Here is a 14,408-nt window from a genome sequence, read left to right as displayed (position 1 = left end):
GAGTAATAAAAGTATAAATAGAAGTTTCAGCCCAGCCTACTACATGAATGATGTAGCAGGAAGTGAACTGAGCTACTAACCAAAGAAATATGCACGTACTCTCTCTCGATCACCTCCCCTTCTGTTCACTTCACTGCGCAACCTAAAGCACGAGAAGAGTCCCGTTTACTGTGCTCGGCTTGTTTACATTGCTTCCATCACATTTACCACATTTCTTGAGAAGTCAGTCGTTAGAACGCAGAAAGGTAAGTTAATACGCGGCACTGTTTAATGTTAATGTTGTTATTTTAATTATAGTCAAAGTGATTTTAATCCGTCAGGTATGTGAGACTCGCTGGCTAACCGAAGCTAAACTTAAAACAGGATGCTGCTGCTAAAATACACGAAGAACAAAGACATGCTCGTGTTTAACGTTACTTCGCTCTTCATTCAGTTACTTTTATTGTATTTTTGTTTTTAAGGATATTTTATATCGTATCACCTGGTCATTATTTTTAGGAGAAAGAAATATAACTTCATTCGTGTAATTAGCATGATCGTGCGGTTGCTAACGGAGTTGCCGTGACTAGCTTGAGAGCTAAACGCAACAAAAACAGTGTATTAGTCAGAGTACTTTTATATCTTAATTATGCTTAGTTTAAGGTGACAGTGGATAAAACCTCAGTTTAGTTTTTAAAACCGATGACAGGTGCGTGCTTTTATCGAATTTTAAGAAAATGAAGTGTTCATATAGACATACATTGTTCGGCAGTGAATCACATGACGACGCCGATTTAGATATTGGACACGTAACGTTTAACAGCTTTATGCGTGTCGTATTTGACGTATTAAACGGCCTTAATCCCAAAATTTGTCACTGGTTTAAAACCTGGTCCTGTTTTGTTTCTTGAGAAGCAGGTTTTTACTTTCGATTATTCCTGTATGTTCAGTCAATACATGATGGAAGGAACTGAATTATTGATGAATGAATAGCGAAAAATAAACGAACAAACAAAGGCGTAGATGAGTGATGTTGAATAAAGGCTATAACCTTTTTTTGTTTTGGTTGAAGATACTTTCCCATATGATGACATCAGTCAGCTGCCTAGAAAAAAATCTACATAATTTCATAGTTGACGTTTTGTGTCACGAGGAGATTGAGAAAGGGCTTGTAATCACAATAACATGTTTAAATAATTTATTTAATGACAGTGGCGTTATATTTGACCAAAAGCTATGGATAGGATATTTCCACATGGGTCCTTTGCTGGACTCAGTCAATAGAGTTACAGACTGTTGCCATGGGAGAGTCGTTTATAATGCTCAGCACTCATTCAGTCTGCCTGAACATTACCAAAGGCCCCTCACCCACTCAACTGGACAGGGTTCATCTGATGGCTTTGTCCCTAACTTGAGTTTTTGCTTTTCTGCATTTGCACTGAAAGTAGACCATATTTAGTCAAATATGACATGTGAACCAGATTTAGGCAGTGTGAAATCACTCTGCTGCCTCGTCTGCTTTTTCCTGCATTAGTTTTGGGTAATTTATTACGATTACACTAAGGTTTAGATAAAGATAGGGTTGTTATAGTTTACAGTATATTTATAATTCCTTCATTTGTTTTCAGTTTAGTTTATGTATCTAAAACTAAAAAGATTTGTGTTCACTTTATTATGTAGAAATTAATTTTAGAGTAATGACAATGTATTATAGTTGCTGTTTCTTAATTATTTTATATTTATGTTTAAATTATAATTTTTTAAAATCATGTTACAGTTTTTGATAAAGTTAGCATGAAATTATAACTTAGCCTGTATAATTTCTAAGTGTTTGTTATTGGTCTTATTGTAAATCATCAATGCATATTTCATAACTTATTCCAGACTCCAATTATTTCGTCCACATAAACTTCGACCGCCAGCAGATCTGTCCAATCAAAAACCAAGCCCTTCATTCTGTTCTATTTTGATCATTTGTTTCTCTGGGATGTACGTACGTCATAATATGGAAGATAAAAAACCTGTAACTACTTTATTGCGCCTTTGATGAAAATGTCACTGATAACAGGTGTTGACATCAGATGACTTAGAGCTTCAGCGATGAGATTCCCAGTCATTCTGCTTTATTTATGACGCACTTTGTGCCCAGTCAATTCACTTAATTTCATGCGAACAGCTGAACTAGATACAATAGAGGCACACATGTCTGCGAGAAGATTACTCACTGTCTCCATTAGTCCACTATTTGGAGACATCTCTACTTTATTGGAGTGCTCTTGACAGGAAATAATGGCCCTTTAGTGTCACAGAGACATTTGTATGCAATGAGAAACAGTGTTTGTGTGGAAAGAGCCTGTCAGATATATTTAGTGTTTGTTTTTGACATTGCGGTTGAAACGTCATCTGTGTCTGTGTGTGTGTGTTGTCAAAAGGCAGTATGCATGTCCTGTTCTGTGTGCACCGGTGTGGGAGTATATTCATGAGGATGTGGGCGAGAGTTTTCTTTCTTTTCCTCTGCTATGGTCATGTCTGTCTGTGAGCGTTTCACAGATTTGTGTGGTATGTGAACGTGTAGGTGCATGTAGTGCTTTAGTTTTAAAATCTGATGTTATACAATAAGCAGCTCCAGAGCTCCTCTTTTATCTGGTTGTAAACCTGTATGTTCTTACATGCATTAAAGACTTGAATAAGTCTCCAGGCTGTTTGCTCCGTTTCAGTCGCTGGCTGTGTTCCAATCAGGCCCATTCTCACCACATAGTTCCCGTTTCTCATTAGAGTGTAGTTCCTATCCAGTGATTTACTAACTGTCTCTATTAGTATGTGGGATGTCTCTTCAGGGAAGTGAGGCGATGTGCCGTTTCTCTTATTTGCCATCATTCAGCCATGTCTCCTTGATGTTTCTTGCTAGAAATGAGTATTTTGAAGACTTAAGCCTGTCTGTGTCTCCTAGGGCAGTGTATTTGTTTACAGGCTTGTCTTTTGTATATGTGATGCCGTCATGTTTAAGGTTTCATGATGCATTTCTTGTTGAGCAGGGTTTCTGTAATTTCCTGAATCTGGTGTTGGTTTCTGTTTGTCGTGAGGTTTACGGTGATCTACAGGCAGTGGCTTATTGGCTAAAATGCAAAATACGTCATGTGATCACAGTCATATGATTGTGACTAATGCCAGCATCAATCAGTCACATGCTTGTGTTATAGCTCTTGTTGGTCTTTACTCTAGTAATCTATACTTCTCTCATATTTTCCAATGCTTGTCTTCCTTTCTGTCTTTAAGTCCTTTAATTTCTTTGTACTTCTTTGGCTTACTCTGTCCGCCTCTCCCTTTCCCTTCCCCTTTCCAGTAATGGATGTGTTCCCAGGAAAGCACTTAACTTCTCATTGCTCTTCCACTGTAAGACGAAGAGCACAGTCAGGCAGTGTTTAATGTTTTATTTTGTTTGGATTTGAAATCGCTAGAGCTTTGGCTCTGTAGAAATGATTTCTGGTGGGATGTTATTAGTTAAATGTGGAGTTGATGCTCATGTCCTGCCCTGAGCACTTTGTTAATGATGAACTTTAGTCTCTATTATCTGCTTTTCATTGTAAAATATCAATTGGGGTTTGTTGACATTACACGTAAGGTAATGTTGTAAATGTCCTGAGTGTTCAGCATCTCTGAAGCGTGTCCTTTGTATCTATGATGTATCGATGCATGTATGTTGTTGTAATTATAATGCATATTCAGTTGCTACTGTCCTCCGCTCTAAATCGCACGGATTGAAGAATGTCTACGGTTATTGTAGGAGTTATTATAATTTCTGGTGTTTTATAGATGTATTTTAGTTACATCAGTGAGGATGACTGTGCAGAAGACACAGATGGCCCGCCACCACAGAGCTAATGCCTGGAGAACTGTGACGCATCCTAAGTGTGTGTGTCTGGGTGTGTGATGGGGGTGTTTGAGAAAGAATCAAATTCACGAAAGTGTCAGTCATGATGGAGCAGCCTGATAAATACACCATGTTTTTGTTCCTGAGTTGTCTTCTGTGTTCTCCTAATACACTCCCTCATCTGTCCCGTCTAATTAGTGTAGGTTTCAATTCCCATGTGAGTCATGTGGTTGCCAGTCAGCTGAAAAACAAACTAAGTCAATATGGCTCTATATGATCTTGCTCAAAGTATTATTTCCTGTATTTCAACACTTTTAGCTGCACACTGCTTTGTTTTCTCTATTTTCATACTGCGACTGTTGTGTTTTTTTCCAGGATGTCATTGTATCCCTCCCTAGAGGACCTTAAAGTGGACAAGGTCATTAGGGTAAGCAGTGTTTTACTTATATACTGTTATAGTAACTTAGGGCTGCAAGATAATATTTAAACAAATTGCTATTATTTTGTTAAAAATTTTTTAATCATGATTATTAATCCCGCATTCGGGAAATTTCTTTTTACAGTTATTGTGCTTTTACATAATCACAAATTAGGAAAATTTCAACTTGTATGCATGGTTTATTGTATGTTATCTAGTTTCAAGTTTAATTACATTTATTATATACGTTTTCTCTACAGCACATGTGTTGTAGCACAGAGTTTGCTTAAGTGCATATATTCAGCAGCCACAATCGCAAAAAAATATAGTCAAGAAGATTCATGTTTGGATAGATCACAAATATCACAGATTATGCTTAAATATGTAAGAGAAGCAGAAATCATGGTCCTGATTAAAATATTAATATTTGTGCAGCCATAGCATTTATCAATAGTTTGCTTCCCCTTTATATTTTCTTTTATAGTTAATTTCTTTTGATATTATATATTTTTGCAATTTTTTATTAGTTTTTGTTTGTTTAAAAAAATATGTAAATGGTATTGAATTATATTTCCATTTTAAATGCTTAAGTTGGTTAAGCTTTCTTGCTTGCAACATTTCTAGTTTGTTTCTCATCCAATATTATTTAATTTCTCATGTGTTTTATTTTAGGATAACACTGAAGATAAGTTGGTGTTTTAAAAGAACTGTTATTGAAGTTCATTGGATGTTCACATGTGGTTTGCTCCTCTAGGCACAATCCCAGTTTGCCAGTTCCACCTCCAGCACCCCAGCCATCACTCAGGGGGTTTACCAGCCACAGCCTGCCACACAGGGGATGCCAAGCTCAAGTGAGTCCCAGCCTCTGCCTGTCTGTCTTGCTTCTGTCTACCTTATCATGCCATTCTCTCTTTCATTTCTGAAGTGCCGAGTGAGAGCTGTTTTTATAGAGATGAAAGGCTTGCTAATGTTTTGTGCCATTGTCAAATAGGAAATGAAGACATGCCTTAGGGAATCTGGGTGCAATTCAACAACCTTCCATACTTTCTTTTTTTAATCTCAGTGTAAAACAAGCACACAAGTTGAGGCCCTCTTATCCAGGCAGTACTGCCTTCCACCGTTGTGCTCTTACTGTGTCCCTGTGTGCTGCCTCTCAATACACTTTTTTTTTTTTGACTAGATTGTTTAAAAAAAAAAATTTTAGGTGGTGGTTCATGCAGTACTGTAACTTGTGCTGAAACAATGTTTCTTAAACTCACTTTATTATAGCCTCAAAGCATTGGTCAATAGAATTAAAACTCAATTTTGACAAAAATGTCAGATCATTCCAAGGGGAAGATATGTATTTTTTTTTTAATGTTTCACATATTTATAGAAGATAAGTCTATGATTACCAAAGCAGTGTTTATTTCAATCAAAACTACAGTAAAAACAGTAATATAATGGAATATTATTACAATTTAAAGTAGGAAAATGTGGATTTGGCAAACCTTTCACAGCGCATCGTTATATGGAAGTAAACAAGGACGATATAAAGTAAGCGATTATGTGTTTATTTATGGTGTGATCTGCTGCAGAAGCCAGCTAAATTATGCACAGGTAGTATGAAAAAATAAAGACAAGGATATGACAAAAGAAAGCAGAGTTTTGAAACGCATGAGTTCTGATACATCACACTTCCACTTAGCCCTGCACGATATTGGGAAAAAATGACATTGCGATATTTTATTTTGTAAGCCTTTTTTTGGCCCAAGAATAGCGGAGTCCACACCACAACTATAACTATAAAGGCACAGAGAAACAATATTGTTGGAATCACTTTCAGAATTATTATTATTATTTTAAGCAATGATAAAAACATTGCCAGCCAATCATAATCAATCCTGCTGTGATGAGCTCGAGAATTTAAAGCAGCAGACGCGCATCTGCTTAGAATACCCAGACAATATCGTTCGCTGGTGTAGACGCTAATATCGTTGTCTTTATAGTTATCTTTATAGTTATCGTTCTTGGTGTGAATGGGCCTTTAGCCTACTTTTACACATAGTTATTCATTGGCATCCTTACATACTATACTAATTAAAATAGTTTAAAATAGCTTTGCATAGAGGTTCGCTATTACGTTGTGTACAGAATGATGTTAACATTTAAGCTAGCTGGTGAGAGGAAATGGCACTAACAAAGAGTCTAAAGAGGAAAGTTGGCCATGAAAATAGGGCATACGAAGAAGAATTGAAAGACTACTGTGCGTTCATCCTACCTAGTTTTGTGAATGCAATGCCAGGGTGTTTTATCTGCAACAAAGTTGTCGTCGTCTTTTAATTTAAATTTTACAATGTAGTTGTAGCTGTAACTATTTTAAACTTTTCAAATTAAAAGCTCTCAGATCATCTCAAAATTAAACATTACTGCAAAAACTCTGTCGGCAAAATCACTAAAGACAAATTGAATGTAACTGTCGCTGTCATAACAGATCTATTACAGAACAAGCAGCTATCAAAATATGCTGCGTTCACGCCATATCGTAACTACCATAATTTCGAGATGAGAGCATGTGACGTTCTACTATGCTTTTCTATGACAACACTATCAATGCCTAAACAGAGCCTGCAGTGGTCACACGGTATAAGTCTTAGCTCTCAGGAAACTCCCAGTTCACAAGTTGTAATTACAAGTTCGGCAAGGACATTAATGCTTTTTAAAAGTAGAAGTCTCGTAATTACAGAAATTCTGATATGGCGTGAACACACCTATAATCTGACTCCGGCTCCGGACAGATATTATTGCTGGCGGGCCAGTTCTGCTGAACACTGGAGTACAACATTCCACAAGCTGTGGTTTTGCGAGACTGCCTTCAGTATAAGCTGTTTTTAGACTAAGTTTTGAGTTCTGAAACTTACAGGATGTTTTTATAGTACAGTGACCTCTTATGTCACAAGATCAAGGGAATTTTGGTTTCTCAGTTCATGACCCCTTTAAAAAATAAGTTCAAAAGAACAGCATTTATTTTAAATAGTAATTATAAAAAATATATAATTTAGCACATATATGTGCAATATTTCTGTATATGTTTATGTGTAGCTGTATAAATGCATATCTGGGTTTTTCCCACCATCATCGGGTCCAGTTTAGAAATTTCGAGACGGACTGGTGTGCTAGTTTGTTTGTGTAGGAACATGTTTCATAGGCAGACATTTTCCTATCTGAGTGCTGGATAAAGCAGGAGGAAAAGAAGGGAGGACTGTAGTCATGAGTCAACTCAGGAAATGATTACTGGATGGAAACATTCATTGCCGGAATCTGAAACCAGCTACTGGCTGAGTGTCAACACTTGAACTCTCTGTTCTTCCCAGTTCTCTGTTCTTCTCTGTTCTTCTTTTTTCACTTGATGCTGTCATAAATCACACTTTAACAAACTACATCACTATGCTACTGTGTTAACTATTAGCTTTGTGTCATATGGATAATCTTTCTCTCCCTCCAGCTCTGTATCCCAATCTGGAGGAGCTGGGTGACTATATGGGCCTCAGTCTGAACAGCGATGAGGTCCAGAGAAACCTTGCGCTGGTCCCGGTGGCTAACAATGTGAGTGATTGTCACTGAACACACGAGTTCAGTTCCCTCTATGTATAGGCACTCATAAAGAAATATTTAATATATGCAAATTTCAGAGTCTCAAATGTTTCTGTAGCAGTGCTGTTACTTTTTTCTGGTTTAGTTTGCTCTCAGCCTGTTTTTCCATCTCTGTCACCGTTGCCTTGTACAATATATTTTTTTCTGTTAAAGCAGCCAAGAGTAATTGTGTAAGATTTGAAAAAGAGGAGGCGGCGGTGGCTGTGTGTGTGCATTAGCATCTGTGCTTTTTTTTTTTTTTTGTTGTTGTTGTTATTTTTCTTTGAAAAGTTCAAAGAGGGCACAGGGTGTCTTATTCCTTTCAGCATCATTCGTGGAAGCAGAGCTCAGAATGACTCATGCACCATAAGGCCTGTGTTGGAGTAATGCTAATGTAGGCTGCTTTCAGAGAGCATCTTAAAAAGATACTCTGTGTTCATAGTACTGAACATTAGACCAGCATCTCCCTTTTTGCATCTTTTTGTGTCAAGGATTAATAAGGCCCAAATACCTCTTAATCAACAAAAACCACAGATGTATTAACTTTTCACTAAAACTGGATATCTTTCAGCATTAACATTAATATTATTAAAGTCACTTTATCTGTACTGTGGGTAAAAAACCTTTATAGCTTTCATATATATAAAATTAATAACAGGGTGCTGCGATTAATCTATTTAATCGCAAACTAAATTTGCTGTGAAAATACTCCCAAAAGGTAACATTGTCTTTGCTGTCACTTTTGATCAATTTAATGTGTCCTAAATATTTTTGTTAACGTTCAACTTATTTGAATTTTACACCCCTCTTATCACTTCCTGTCACGGCTTCTACTGTCCTAACATAATAAAGGCATAAATGCAAATAAATTACAATAAATAGATTTATTAAAATATTTAGAAATTAACATGAACCTATTTTAACATATCTAGTTAATACATTAAGTAACATTAAAATTGAACTTTTTATTGTACTATTTAGGCGTTTCTTAGTTATCTTCTACTGCTTTACAGCCTTGACAAGGTTAAATCTAAATCTTTTAGAGTACCCACTGGTGGGAAAGTAGTGCATTAGACCATTTGCATGGGCCACAGTTAACTTTTCATGTTGTATAATATGTGAACAATGCACTTGCACGTATGAGAATAAATAAATCCATCTCTTGCTTGGCAGCAAGTGGCAGTGCCAAGTTCTGTGGGTGGCATGGTGCGGCCCGTGACTGGTGCAGACGTGGGTATCCGAAGGGCAGAGATTCGCCCAGGTCTTCGGGAGGTCATCATCTGCAAAGACCAGGAAGGAAAGGTCGGACTCCGACTCAGAGATATCGATAATGTGAGTAAAGCTCTTTGCATTAAACACTTCCTCAGTGTCATGTTTCACAGTTTTGGGTGTGTAATTGGTATGTAGGTTAATTGGTCATTTGTTTTAGGGCAGCACACCCTCATTCTGAGCAGATGTGCTGTTCTTATCATCAGCAGCAGGTGATGTTTGGTTGAGGTGTTATTATCTTTCATGTGTGTCATTTCCTCTTTCTGTAGGGAGTGTTTGTCCAGCTGGTGCAGGCGAACTCTCCAGCGGCGTTGGGTGGCCTGCGTTTTGGAGATCAGGTTCTGCAGATCAATGGGCAGAACGTTGCTGGCTGGAACTCAGACAAGGCCCACAAAGCTCTGAAGGCAGCTGCTGAACAGCGCATCGAGCTCATTGTCCGTGACAGGTCAGTCACTTCTGTCTATACAGTATTAACATACACTACTGTTCAAAGCTTTTGGGGTTGGTAAGATTTTTTTGTCTCATACTTGACAAGTCTGATAGAATATAGTAATATTGTGAAATATAGATACAATTTAAATGAACTATTTTATATTTGTAAATATTTTCAAATATAATTTATTCCAGTAATGCAAAGCTGAATTTTCAGCGTCAAGATTCGAGTGTTCAGTGTCACATGATCCTTCAGAAATCATGAACAAAATATTCTAAATATTGTCATGACAAGTTGGGTCAGAATCGTGACATGTATAACAATATTTGTGTAGATCTTTGCTGCCTCCTGGTGGTTATTTATTATAGTTGTAGAATTTGTTGAGTTCAGTTACTGTAAGGCACTTGCAAGCAGTAGGTTAAACATTTTAAATGCCGTTTTAATAATATATCCACAGAACATTATATTTTGGCATAAGACATGATACTGTCATTTAATGTTAGATCCGGGTACGTTAGATAGAATGGGGCTCACAAAAAGGCTCATTTTATATTTATATATTTTATGTTCCAGACCATTCCAGCGCACAATCACAATGCATAAGGACAGCTCTGGCCACGTGGGCTTCATCTTTAAATCCGGACGCATCACCTCTCTAGTGAAAGATGGTTCTGCTGCCCGCAACGGTCTGCTCACGGATCACTACATCTGTGAGATCAATGGTCAGAACGTCATTGGACTCAAGGTGAGAGGGGTCACTCTAGTGTTTTCAGGATATGCCTTTAAATCTGCTGTCAAAGTCACAAGCCAGTTAATACAATTCTGAGATTTGTGGAGTAAATAGTTTGGTTTTCTGTCTGCAGGACACTCAGATTAAGGACATCCTGACTACATCTCCCACTGCCATGACCATCACCATCATGCCTAAGTTTATCTACGAACACATGGTTAAAAGGTGAGATCCAGCTTTCTTTTATACTCATAAGTGCCATTAATGCATTAACTCTGTATAGCCTAAAAGTAATAGTTAGAGAGTTTCTTTTTGAGTATCTTATTTGATACAGGCATTTCATATAGTATAATGTCCTAAGTTTATCTACGAACACATGGTTAAAAGGTGAGATCCAGCTTTCTTTTATACTCATAAGTGCCATTAATGCATTAACTCTGTATAGCCTAAAAGTAATAGTTAGAGAGTTTCTTTTTGAATATCTTATTTGATACAGGCGTTTCATATAGTATAATGTAGGAGAATATGGAGCTCACATTTGAGTTGGAAACACCTTAAAAGACCCTTTAATGCAGATTCTGATATTTCTATGGCTAAAAAGAAAGATGCAATTCTGGTAGTTTGTAGTGTAAAGCAATGAGATATTCACACCAGTATATAGCAGACTACTTTCACAAAATGCATATAAATATCATTTGTCACTCTGTATTTACCTATAGTGCATTGGCAAAATTATATTTAAAAGCTTAGTTTAAAATCAAAGCTTTCTAGTTTTTTATTATGGGGGAAAACATAACGTGATTCAATTTGAGATGCACAAATAAACAATCCTCAAAAGCCTGATGCATCAAATGTGATTCATTATCTTTTCCAAAAAGTAATGCATGAATAATTACGGTAAGTAAACTTAAGATGCTTTAGTCCAGTAAGTGTTGAAATCTTGAAATATTTCTAACAATATAAAAGTTTTTCTTGTTTAATGTGTAAAAATCAGTGAAGAACACACATGTACCAGGACCTGAAGGTGGACTGTTTTAGAATGATACTAAAAGGCCTTTTACTTTACAAATAAGTATAAACTATTATAAACTATTAATCAGATGACAGAAGGCATGTAGTAGATTATGTACAACAGAGATTTACATTGTTATATATTATATTTTACATTAATTACAGGGAATATTGTACAATTTCAAAGTCTGTGCAAATAAATGACTTCTTAAAATGTATAGATTATACATTTACACATAAAATGTAAGATTACAGTTTGACATGAACAAAAGCGACATCAATACTTGAATGTATATTAAATGTGTAAATCAGTTGTCATCTCCTGATCATGACAGCCCTTATCTGTATATTCCAGGATGTCAAGCGGCCTGCTGAAGTCATCCATGGATCACTCTGTGCCAGAGGTCTGAACACAGGAGACTACGCACAGCCCCTTCCACAATGCCTACAATCTCTAGCCTTCCCATTGGATCCTTTCACCACATGGGTCATCTATCACTGATAGGACAAACCTCCTCAATCATATTCATTTATACCATGTAAAAACTGTTTCGCTTGTTGGCTGTTATCATTTTCCCTTCTAGTTCTTGATTCTGTCCTACATGTCCTTGTTGCTATTGTTTAATTCCTGTCACATTACATGTTATATAATAATAATAATCCATCATCATTATTGAGTATCATTATCTGATAGTTTTATTTTGGCTGGGTGGCAAGGGGTTAAAAACCGAACCTGAGCTTCCGTTTTTAAAAGCATTAGCTTCGACACTCCACTTTTAAAATCTTTCCACTATGCACAATTCTTTCTTTCTTTTTTTTTTTTTTAATTGAACATCTATATGCCAAGACAGCTGTACTCTGCCAGAAGGAATGCTGGGTCAGAATTTGTAATGCAACAACTCATTTCTTATTGATTTTGAACTTGTTTTTAGGTGTTTAAACTTTGATAATATTCTCTGTCATTATCCTGTAAATGTTAGTGTCTCGGAAAATTTATATACGAATGTAACCTCGAGATTGAAATTATTACAAAAATAAATAATCATCCTGGTGATACCTATGGATCTAAATCGAAATGTTCAGTTTAAAAAAAAATGCTCCACACATTAGAACAAGACTTGTGACAAAGGATGGAAAAAACTTCAGAAATAGTGAGAAGGCTTTGTTCACCATGCTGTTTAATATAGACCCTTTTACAGAAGGTCAAGAGCGATGTGTTGCAGTGATGACTGTACACTAATATTACCATTAAAATATTTTCCACACAAAAATATTGAGACACTATGAAACATTACCAGAACTACAAGACTGGTTTCACTTACGGTGCTGATACTGTTAGACAATACAGAGACAAAACTGAAGTGCCAGGTGACGATGTAAACATGTCATTAGAATGACAATTTAAGAAAAAAAAAAAAAACCCTCTATAACAAAGGTACATTTGTGAGATCTAATCTTTTAGGCACAGTCGTAAAAATCCTGCTTAACAGACACTAGACTATTGATGTGTCAGTTTGCCACCAATTTTACATTTCAATAGTCACTCTGAAAGAAAAAAAGCAGGGCTTATCATTTTCATCTCATTGGAGGCTATTTACATTTAACCAAACAATTTATGGAAAGTATGCAGTACTAATGTCTTTAAACCATATCTGAATGTGATGAACATTGGTAAAAAAATTATCATTGCCAGCTTACCCTAAAAAATATTATTGGAGAGTAATGAAATGCATGTTACAAGACATTTTGTTTACAAAAGTAGATTCTAAACAAAATCTGTTAGCTGACGCTTACTTCAAACTTGGATGTTTTTCTTAATCCTCCCCAAAAATGCAGTAAAAACTGTTGATATGGAGAAAAACCTGTCACTTGGCTAGAATGCTCAGACACAATGCAGGGAGAGTCTGCTTACTTCTGAAAATAATTAACAAAAAACATTTTTTATAAACTACCGTATTGAGATCTGTGGAGGATTGGAAGCTTTAAAGCAAATAATCTGTGATTATTAATTACCATCCAAATGCAGAAAGAAAAATGAACTGATATACATATACATACATATGAATTTTCACATTAAATTACAAACACTCACACAAAGTGGAAAAAAACTGTGATATGACAATACATGACAAAATAGAAATATTACTCCAATTGACCAGCATACAGGGCCAACATCCTCATCTCTGCTTGTAATATGGCTTCAAAAAAATTCAAGAACATCTTATCAAGGCCTTGTGTGTCATTTCAAAAGGTATACAAAGCTTTATATCAGCGTCCAACATTTATCCAGCCAAATAACTAATACAATAGTTATTTACGTACATTTCACTGACAGACAGTAGCAGTTTGGAGGAAACCTCCTATTCTTGGGGTAAAAATTGATTACAATCTCATTTAACCTCAGAAACATATTCTGATAAGCCAAAAGACAAAACTATCTGAAAGCCACACATTCATAATTTCAACATACATGAGTCTATTAATATATATATCAGGAACATATATGCCTTCATTTATTTACATTTATTGTAAGGTTATTTAGGCCCCATTTACACTGCATGGCTCAAGTGACCCAAATCCAATTTTTTACTCTCATGTGGCACAGATCGGATATGACTGGTGAACGTGTAAACAGGAAAAAACCGAATGGATTCCAGTTTTCTCAGATCGGATTCAGGCCTCCTTCCTATGTGGTAATAAATCGGATATGAATCGGATTTGTGCATTTGCATGTGCCATATAAGCAGACAAATCGGATATTCCCCAGTAAATGCGAGTCACACGTCATAAAAAAGTGACGTCATCCCAGCTGAGATCACATGACATTATAGGTGTGATGGAAGATGAAGGATACACACAGTGGAGCAATGTGGAGGTTTCATGTCTTTTAAGTCTTTGGGGCGTTGTTACAGAAATAAAGGGCTCTCCTTTTTTTCTCCGCTATACGAGACCAATGTTTTGCTGATTTTTTTTGTTGACTTTTCAAAATATTGTGGAAAGCGAAACACTGTATAATTTTATTTGCATCTGCATTCATTGTATTTCGTGCTGTTTTACTTCCTTGTCCAAGTCAGAACGTCTACGT

General features: G+C 36.2%; 1 protein-coding gene across 1 annotated transcript; it reads left to right on the top strand.

Moving 5' to 3' along the window:
• The first annotated feature begins 90 nt into the window (after nt 1–90).
• LOC113041152 (syntenin-1) lies at nt 91–12,385 on the top strand. The gene is made up of 9 exons (XM_026199525.1): nt 91–245; nt 4,226–4,277; nt 5,023–5,119; nt 7,753–7,853; nt 9,054–9,212; nt 9,419–9,594; nt 10,156–10,327; nt 10,446–10,537; nt 11,679–12,385. Exons 2-9 carry the CDS (start codon nt 4,227–4,229, stop codon nt 11,731–11,733), a joined length of 903 nt encoding a protein of 300 aa, XP_026055310.1. The 5' UTR covers nt 91–245; nt 4,226; the 3' UTR covers nt 11,734–12,385.
• The last annotated feature ends 2,023 nt before the right edge of the window (nt 12,386–14,408 follow it).

Source organism: Carassius auratus, chromosome 23, assembly GCF_003368295.1.
Source record: "Carassius auratus strain Wakin chromosome 23, ASM336829v1, whole genome shotgun sequence".
Lineage (NCBI taxonomy): Eukaryota > Metazoa > Chordata > Actinopteri > Cypriniformes > Cyprinidae > Carassius > Carassius auratus.
The sequence above is the reverse complement of the archived record's forward strand: the minus strand, read 5'-3'. Positions and strand labels throughout refer to the sequence as shown.

What these genes read in the sequence shown, in the direction of transcription:
- LOC113041152 (XM_026199525.1), top strand. Translation starts at nt 4,227, where the DNA reads ATGTCATTGTATCCCTCCCTAGAGGACCTTAAAGTGGACAAGGTCATT. An exon ending in TGGTCCCGGTGGCTAACAAT is followed by an intron (nt 7,854 to 9,053) that starts GTGAGTGATTGT and finishes CTTGCTTGGCAG; the next exon opens with CAAGTGGCAGTGCCAAGTTC. An exon ending in GAGCTCATTGTCCGTGACAG is followed by an intron (nt 9,595 to 10,155) that starts GTCAGTCACTTC and finishes TTTATGTTCCAG; the next exon opens with ACCATTCCAGCGCACAATCA.